This window comes from Peromyscus californicus, unplaced genomic scaffold, assembly GCF_007827085.1.
Source record: "Peromyscus californicus insignis strain IS unplaced genomic scaffold, ASM782708v3 Scaffold_2__1_contigs__length_46816999, whole genome shotgun sequence".
Lineage (NCBI taxonomy): Eukaryota > Metazoa > Chordata > Mammalia > Rodentia > Cricetidae > Peromyscus > Peromyscus californicus.
In genome coordinates, this window is record NW_026294540.1 from 26427646 (window position 1) to 26437122 (window position 9477).

Below are 9477 nucleotides of genomic sequence, written 5' to 3' on the forward strand. Positions count from 1 at the left end.
AGCAGCAGCCTGCCTGGGGTAGGGAGAGCGGGGCTGCTTCCTAGAGTCACGGCTGACCTGGCTGACCTGCCGTGAGGGTGCAGGAAGTCACGGTTGACCCACCGTGAGGGAGGGTGCAGGCGTTACCCTCCCTGATGGAAACATCCTTTCATCTGTATGATATGATTAATCATGAGGCTGACCCTGCCCAGTTCTGGGGACTTGAGAGAGGATGAGCAAGAACATGCTTTTGCAAGGATCACCCTTTCCACCCTGTTTGGTTGATTTGGTGTTAGACGGGGTACTGTAGCTGTGTAGTGGAGGATGACCCTGAACTCCTGATCCCCCTGTGTCCACCTCCTGAGTGCTGGGATTACAGGTGTGAGACACTAACTGTATCTGGCTCCTTGTTCTAATGACTGCTTTCAACTTCCTTTTGAGAAAGAGAGAGAGAGAATATGTATGTATGTATGCATACACCTACCTCCCATATATTTGTGATTCTGAGGAAGAACCCAGAGCCATTTACATGCCAGGAAAGAATTCTATTGTTGAACTATGTCTCAACCTATCTATCTATCTGTGCATCTATCTATCTATCTGTGCATCTATCTATCTATCTATCTATCTATCTATCTACCTACCTACCTACCTACCTATCTATCTATCTATCTATCTATCTATCTATCTATCTATCTATCTATCTATCTATCTATCTATGCATCTATCCATCTATCTATCTACCTATTCTCTACCTATCATCTATATAACATCTATTAATTCACTAAGCCATCATCAGTCTATCTGTCTGTCTGTCTATCTTTCTGTCATCTTTCTCATACATTTCTCACACATACACAGAGATATAGAATATTATCTTTGTGGACGTACACTGTGGCTTGCTGGCTGTGGTGACGCTCTCCTGTAATCCCAGCACTCAGGAAGGAAGATCAGGAGTTCAGGGCCATCCTTGGCTATATACTGAGTTGGAGGCCAGCTTAGAGACTATCTTAAAATAGAGGGAAGGGAAGGAGGGAGGAAGGGAGGGAGGGAGGGAGGGAGGGAGGGAGGGAGGGAGGGAGAGAGGGGAGAGAGAGAGAGAGAGAGAGAGAGAGAGAGAGAGAGAGAGAGAGAGAGAATCAGTCCCAGGCCAGCATTTGCTGGTACCACCTCAAGGTTTTGCCGGTGAGCTTAGGTGATCTTGAAGGGACACCTACCTTCTGTGTCCCTTGTCTAGAGGATAAAGGGACTCCCTCCCTCACTAGGGGGCTGTAAGGTGCCCCAGTGGCCAGGTAAGGCAGGATTTTTATGGGACAGCCCATACCCAGAGCTGCCTGCCCCATACTTGGCCCCTCCCAGCCCAGGTCCTCTTGGAGTGGGGTGCAGGTGTCGAGGTTAGTCTCTCATTGTCCTGTTCTCTTCAGACCTATCCCGAGTGATGCTGAATCCCCCAGAGCCTATAGCGTCAGCCCCTGAGCCTGTCCAACCAGTTGTATGGGAGGAGGGGGCACCCCCCCAAAGCGGTAGCAGCCCAGCCCAGAGAGAGCAGCTGGGGCCACACTGCAGGTAGACCTGGGAGGAAGGACAGCATCCCAGCCATGGGGCTCCGTGAGAGACAGTCTCTGCTGCTGATGCCACTGTTGCTGCTGGTGACTCGGGTCCAGCCTGGGGCAGCTCTGGGTGAGTGAAGCTGAGGAGTACGGGGTACCCCCACTTCCTCAGCCCTCTGGAGGATGGAAGACTTCCTTTGAAGCTGGGGGGGGCCTCCAGAGCCCCTTCCCTTGGTTGTGGACTGGGTTTCTGGGTATGTCAAGGCATTCAGCCCGCCTCACACAGTCACAGATGGACGTCTGTCCCTCAACCCCCCAGACTCAAGAGCGAGAACGCTGCTTCTCTCTTTGGGATTCTCACGCCCACATTTTTACTAATGGCTCCTGAGTAACCCCCTCCTCTCCATACCCCCATTTCTCTTCCCTCAAATTAAGCAAATGTTAACTACCTGTTGTATACAGGATACTCTAGTCCTCTCAGATAGGACAGGGGCTTTGTTTTTGTTTGTTTAGTGTGTGTGTGTGTGCGCGTGCGCGCGTGTGTCTGTGTGTGTATGGGGATTGGTGAATGCATGTTGTGATGCAAGTGTAGAGGTCAGAGGGCAACTGTCAGGAGATCCTCGGCACAGAACTCAGCTTATCAGGCCGGGTGAATCTCTGTGAGTTCCAGGACAGCCAGGGCTACACAGAGAAACCCTGTCTCAAACAAACGAACAACAAACAAGCAAGCATCGTGGAGATGGTAATGCATGTGGAGCGCAGATGACCACCTCAGGTGTCAGTCTCCAGGGACCCGCCTGTCTCCACCATAGCTGGGCTTCCAGACGTTCGTCACCACACCTTCCTTTTTATGTGCATGCTGGGGATTAGAACCCAGGTCCTCAAGTTTGCAAGGCAACCGCTTTCCCCTTGAGCCGTCCCCGCAGCCCTGAATTGACACGAGACTTGCATAAAAGTCCACTTCATCTTTCTCAGTGTCCCAGTGTTAGGGGCTTGGGGTTGGAGGCCCACCGTGGCTTTGGTCCTGGGCAGGGGAGGACTCAGGGAGGACTGAGGGGAGGGCCGAGCTTCTCCCAGGAGAAAGCTGTTGGTGCTCCCCTGGGGTCCCCCGTAGCATATGAAGCTGTATAGACAGATCTGAGAAGGGGACAAAGGGATGAGAATTTAAAGGATAGACACTGGTCATGTGACCACGATGGTGTTGGTCATGTGACCACAATGAGGATGGAAGATGATGGGAGCTGGCAGAACACTGAGAAGGGAGCATGATGTCTTTGAATGAGCTAGCCTCTGACCCCACTAGACGATCTGTGTCCCAAGCTAGGGTCTCAGTCCAGGGGACATTTGTGTGCCTCCCCCTCTGCCCCTTCCATGCAGGTCACCTCTCTCTGTCTCCTTCCGTCTGTCTGTCTGCCTGTCTGTCTCTTTCTGTGTGTGTGCGCGTGTGCACACATATGCACATGAGGGTACAGGTGTGTGGCTCTATGGGGTGTGTATAGGTCAGCAGATGACCGTGGATGCTGGTATTCAAGGTCTTTCCTCCATTCTCTTTGGGAGAGGGTCTCTCATTGGCCAGGAACTTTGCCATGTGGGCCAGGCCAGTCCTCCCATCAGTCCGAGGGATCCTCTTGTCCCGGCCTCCCATCTCACCATCTCTGGGATTACAGGTGCCCCGCCTGACTTGTGACATGGGTTCTGGGAATCTAAACACATGTCCTCCTGCTTGGGAGGTAAGCGCTTTACTGCGTGTGGAATCGTCTCTCCAGCTCTTGTTTCTTCTCATCAAACAAAGGAGCCTGAACCACATGACCTGAGTCGGAGAGACACCCAGGGTCTCTGGGCAAGCCAGCCTAGGGTTCTGGACGTCCCGAATCTGAGTCTCCTGAACCTCCCTCTGTCCATCTGCCATTCCTTGGCCATCACCCCAGTGATACAGTACCCCTCCCCAATAGGCTGTCAAGAGAGGGGGGATCCAGGTGCTCTACAGCCCCCCAAGGACACCTGCCATAAAGATTCCTTAAATTTGGATCGGTGAAATGGCTCAGCTGGTAAAGACCCTTGCTGTTAAGCCTGATGATCTGAGTTTGCTCCCCGGGACCCACGTGGTGGAGAACCAACTCCCCAAAATTGTCCTTGACCTGTGGCACACATGGGTGTGTACACACACATGCACACACACACACACACACACACACACACACACACACACGCACAGTGAGACAGAGAGACAGACAGAGATAGAAAGACAGACAGAGAGAATAAATAAATAAATACATCAATGAATTAATCAATTAATAAAACCGTGGTGGGAAAAAATGGTTGGACTGGGGCTTCGGAGGCAGGTCCGTTAACGCTGGACTGATTTACTCAGCCTCCCTCTGGTCTCTTTTCCCACTCTCCCCAGAGAGCATTAACTATGTCCCCCAGCTCGCTAACACCACCCTGCTGGGAAGGCTCACACAGTCTACCTTCACACTGGAGCAGCCCCTGGGCCAGTTTGAGAATGTCAGCCTTTCTGACCCAGACCCCATCTGGCTGGTGGTGGCTCACAGCAACGGTACGTGCTGGCTTTCTCACTGTGACATGGCCAGACAGGCCTGGGGGCTGAGAGGTACAGCGGGCAGGGGGAGTTGGGCAGGAGGTGCTTTGGGGGCCGTGGCTGGGAAAGGCTGTCAAGCCTGCGAGCACGGAACCGTGTGATCCCCATTGGCTGACCCTCGGTGCCACCCTCAGCCACCCAGAACTTTACTGCCCCGCAGAAGATACAGGACACACATGCCCCTGCCAGCTTTGACCGCAATGGCTTCTACCTCACAATGAGGGCCAGCCGGGTACAGTACCAGGACAGCCAGTCTGGCAGCCAGCTTCGAGTCCTCCGTGTTGGCAATGATACCCACTGCTCCTCGACCTCCCGGGGCTGTAATCCTCCTCTTCCAGGTGCCGGCCCCTACAGGTGAGCAGCGAAGATGGGGGAGGGGCCCTGCCTGGCACAAACACCCAGGGCAGTTGGATGGTTCATTGAGGTTAAATGGGGGTGCCTGCATTCCCCAGTATTTTTCCTTCCCTCTTTTCTTATTTATGTATGTTAGTGGCCCTTGGGGTGGAACCTGGGACATGGAGCAAGCACACCCCCACCCTCTCACTGGGGGATCATAGGCAGGTCCTTACATCCTTCTTTCTTTTTTAAAATTATTTTTATTGTTTTATGTGTATGACTGTTTTGTCTACATGTATGTCCGTGTACCATATATGTCCTTGGTGCCCAAGGAGGTGTTGAGCCTTCCTGTGGATGCTGGGAATCGAACTTGGGTCCTTTGCAACAATAAGAAGTGCTTTTAAGCACTGGGCCTTTTTTCTTTCTTTAAAAAAGAAGAAGAAGAAGAAGAAGAAGAAGAAGAAGAAGAAGAAGAAGAAGAAGAAGAAGAAGAAGAAGAAGGAAAGAAAGAAAGATTTTAAAAAAAATTTTTAACTATGTGTGTGTATGTTTGTTCACATGGATGTGGGTTCCCTCAGAAGCTACATATGTCTGGTCCCCTAGAACTAGAGTTACAGGCAGCTGAGCTACCTGACATGGTGAAATATGCTCTTAAGACCTTTTCACATCTTTTTTTTTTTTTTTTTTCCCGTTTTCTGAGTCAGGGTTTCTCTGTGTAGCTTTGGAGCTTTTCCTGGAACTCACTCTGTAGCCTGGTCTCGAACTCACAGAGATCCACCTGCCTCTGCCTCCCGAGTGCTGGGATCAAAGGCGTGGGCCACCACCGCCCGGCACGCCTTCTCACATCTTTTAAAGTAGCAATTCTAACTCAGCCCTCACCCGCCGTGGGAGGTCCTGACCAGGCATATGGATTGTCCCTCATCCAGACCAGGCATTCATAGGTGGAGACTAGCCTTGGTCCTCTTTCTCCCCACACTACATGTTTGATTTACTCGTATTTGGTATGGAGAGATCTCAATCCGCACACACAGTGAGGGCCGTCGCCCATATCACAGAGCTCCAACAAGCTGCAGCTTCTGTTGGGCTCTGGGGCTGCGCTCTTTAGTCCTGGTCCCGACTCCTGCTGCTCTCAGGCTGCTCTCCCCAGAGGACAGGATCCCAGGCATCAAGAGCTGAGGGTTTCAGGACCCAGGGGAGACTCCACCACCAATGCTGTCTCCTATTCAGAGTGAAGTTCCTGGCCATGAATGCCACGGGACCTGCGGCTGAGACGGAGTGGTCCAAGGACATCTATCTGCAGCAAGGTATGGGACATAAGAGCATCTCAGAAGGTAGAGGGGGTGCTAAGGGACCTGGGGACATCGGGGGCTGGGGAAGGTAGGTCTCCCCCTATCAGGAGGCAGTGTTAGCCTATTCTCTGCCTGTACCCCTCCTCTGGTCTGTCCCTGTTCGATTCTCACACGTCCCCAGTGCACACAGTTGGTCTGGAAGCTGCCTAAATGGTCCTTTTGCGGGGGTAAATAATTTTTTTCTTGCTCTTCTGTGTAGCCCAGACGTTCCAAGGAGCCCCAGAGTCCCGGAGCAGGAGTACTGTGATCATCATTACCTTCTTGTCAATCTTGCTAGCGGTCTTCCTCGTCCTGGTCATAGCTGCTTGGTGAGTGGACAGGGTTGGTGCTGTCCCGCCTCCCAGCAAGTAGCCTCGGTCGTTTCTTGCTGTGGTCTGATGAAGTTGTTCGCCCTGAAGATTAGGCGAAGATTTCTGCAGCCCCTCTCCCTTGTCGCCATCAAAGGCCTGCTTTCTCAGCGGTCGCCGCTTGCCCCCTCGCGGCAGTATGTGGAATTGCAAGCGGGTAGTCAGAAAACACTCCAAAAGTGAGCCGTCCCCCACCCACCCCACCCACCCACCCACCCAGGAAGAAAGGTGAATTGCGTTCAGGCTCAGTCCACTGAAAGCCTTTGCTCTGAGATCTCAGGCAGAGAGCTGGAGTGCTGGGGGCTGGCACAAAACTTCCCAGAAGAAAAGACACCCAACGCCTGGAGAGACTTGGAGAGGCATCTCTGTGAAGGGGAGGCAGGGACGTGGGGAGGTGTCGGGGGAGGCTCCGGGAGACAGACGCACTTTGCATGAGCAGGGAGTCGAGGTGTCCAGCAGAGGAACTGAACCGCGCGCGCCTCACAGACCCGTGGGAACCAGCAGTGGAGTGTGATCAAGAGAGACCGATTGATACTGTTTACAGCGGTGGTTCTCAACCTGTGGGTCACGACCCCGTTGCAGATGCACGGCCCTTACACTGGAGTCACATATTAGATATCCTGAATAGCGGGCCCTTACACTGGGGTCACAGATATCCTGAATAGTGGGTGTTTACATTGCAGTTCATAACAGTAGCAAATGAAAATAATGTTATGGTTGGTGGTCACCGCAACATGAGGGCCTGTATTAAAGGGCCGCGGTGGTAGGAAGGTTGAGAACCACTGGTTTAGAGGATCCCTGGATTTAGGTGGGGCCGGGCACTAAGAAGGTATTACTGGACCTATTAGGGTCAAAGCCTGGGGGCTGGCAGCCCTAGCAAGCTAGTTTCCATCACCCATCCTGGACGGGCCAATTAGACAGCCGGGTAAGAATGAGAGGCAGGGGCCGGAAAGATGGCTCAATGGTTAGGAGCGTGTACTACACTTGGTGCTGAGGTCTGCCCCCAGCACCCATGTCTGACGGCTCACAAACACCTGTAACTCCAGCTCCAGAGGGATCCAATGCCTCTGGCCTCTACACACACACACACACACACACACACACACACACACACACACTTCAAGGTAATAGAATAAAATAAATCAAAAATAGTCGAAAGTAGAGAAAGGAGATGTATTCCACGTGAAAGAGCAACAAAGAGACCCAGTGACTCTCTGAGTCGATCTCTGGGATCCTGACAAGATCCTGACGTGCGGTCTAGGTTTAAATAGAGGGTAAGGAATGGGCATGGCTGGGCACTCCTGGCGAGGTGTGGTCCCGGCCATCACTGGCCATCCACCATTGTCTTTGGCCACTCTCCCTCTGGCTGGCACCAGGCTTCAGCCCTTTCCTTCCCCAGCATGAGACTCCTGAGGAATTTCATGGGATCCATTGTTTTATAGTCTGATGGCCAAAGGGAGGGACATAAGTATCTCTTTATTCCTGGGCCGAGGGTGCAGCGGTAGAGTTGGTAGAGTGCCTGCCCTAGCACGCACAAAGCTATTCCCAGCACTGCTTAAAACAGATATTCGTGGCCGTGCACACCGGTAATTCCAGCACTTCAGAGGTAGAGCCAGCAGGATCAGGAGTTCAAGGCCAACCTCCATCACATAAGGAGTTGAAGGCCAGCCTGGGCTAAATGAGACCCTGTCTTTAAAAAAGAAAAAAGATTATCTTCATTCCTGCCAGTACAGTTTCAAAGGGACAGAGAGAAGGCTGGATATGGCATCACAGGTCTTTCATCGAAGCACTCAAGAGGCAGAGCCCGGTAGATCTCTCTGAGTTCAAAGCCAGCCTGGTCTATAAGGAAGTTCCAGTCCAGCCAGGCCTACACAATAAGACCTTGTCTCAGAATAAAATAAAATAAAAAATAAATAAACACACATAAAAATGCACAAAATGACGGAGAGGAAGGAGCCGATTGTAAAGTTTTGTTTTGTTTTTTATGTTCCACTTGATATATTTATTTTGTGTGTGGGCACGCGTGTACCACAACACACATGTGGAGGTCAGAGGACAACTCTTTTGAGTCGGTTCTCTCCTTCGACCGTGTGGGACCCAGGGATCGAACTCAAGTCCTCAGGCTTGGTAGCAGGCTCCTTCACGCATTGAGCCATCTCACTGGCCCATGTGTGCTCTTTGACACAGACGCAACTCCAAACTAACAACAACAACAACAATAATAATAACTTTAGAGGGTCTTATCTAAACCCCACTGAGGTTTTCTAGAGCTTCAAACCATTGCGCAAGGGAGCTAGAAACTGAGCTGGCAGGGCTGTTTTCATGAAAGAGAACCCTGTTATTCTTCTAAACTCCCCATGTCAGTTTCATCCCCGGAATCCACGCAAAAGTGGAGCAGAGTTAAGACCCTTCATCAACCCTTCTCTCCCATTTTCTCCCACCCAAATTTCCAAAGCTGCTGGAGAACTCCTGTGTCCAGCCCAGAGCAGCAAGTTCGCATGAGGCGATATCACACCCACCAGGTGGACAGCCTTCGAGCCGAGCGGAGTTCCTGAGAAGTTCCCAGGGCTTTCTCCAGGGGCCAAGCGGCTGAGCCTGAGCTGGGGCCTGCCTGGAAGTTGCTGGACCTCTAGGGGGAAATGCTTTCAGCCCAAAGCTTGGAGTAGCCAGTCCTTACCAGAAATAAATTTCCCTAATATCTTGGTATTTATCTGACATGTACCTGGGTTCACCTCCCCCACCCCGCCACTCTTCTCTTTGTATGTGCGTGCACACACGTGCTCATGTATATGTGTGCGTGTAGAAACCCATCTCTCTCTCTCTCCACCTTGCTTTTTTTTTAATTTGGGTTTTATATGTGTGAGTGTTTGGCCTGCATATATTTGTATATACCACATGTACGCCTGGTGCCCCAGGAAGCCAGAAGAGGGCATCAGATTCCCTGGAACTGGAGGTCCACTTATAATTGTTAGCCACTGTGTGAGCGCTGGGAACTTGAGTCCTCTGTAAGAACAGCAAGTGCTCTTAACTGCTGAGCCATCTCTCCAACCCCGCCTGGGTTTCTTTGAGACAGGGTCTGTCAGGGAGCCTGGAGTTCACCAGTCCCTTTCAGCTGCCTGGCCACTGAGTCCCAGAGGTCCCTGTCTCTCCAGCCCTGGGATCACGAACACAGGCTGCTGCACCCGGGGTTTTTGTTTTGTTTTGTTTGTTTTTTTATTTTTGAGACAGAGTTTCTCTGTGTAGTTTTGGTGCCTGTCCTGGATCTCACTCTGTAGCCCAGGCTGGCCTCGAACTCACAGACATCCACCTGCCTCTGC

The 9477-nt window shown here is 51.8% G+C and overlaps 1 protein-coding gene across 1 annotated transcript; it reads left to right on the forward strand.

Annotated features, from left to right (window-relative positions):
* The first annotated feature begins 1577 nt into the window (after positions 1-1577).
* LOC128120655 (uroplakin-3b-like protein 1) lies at positions 1578-8971 on the forward strand. The gene is made up of 6 exons (XM_052754808.1): positions 1578-1659; positions 3934-4086; positions 4263-4482; positions 5692-5768; positions 6013-6121; positions 8616-8971. Exons 1-6 carry the CDS (start codon positions 1578-1580, stop codon positions 8713-8715), a joined length of 741 nt encoding a protein of 246 aa, XP_052610768.1. The 3' UTR covers positions 8716-8971.
* The last annotated feature ends 506 nt before the right edge of the window (positions 8972-9477 follow it).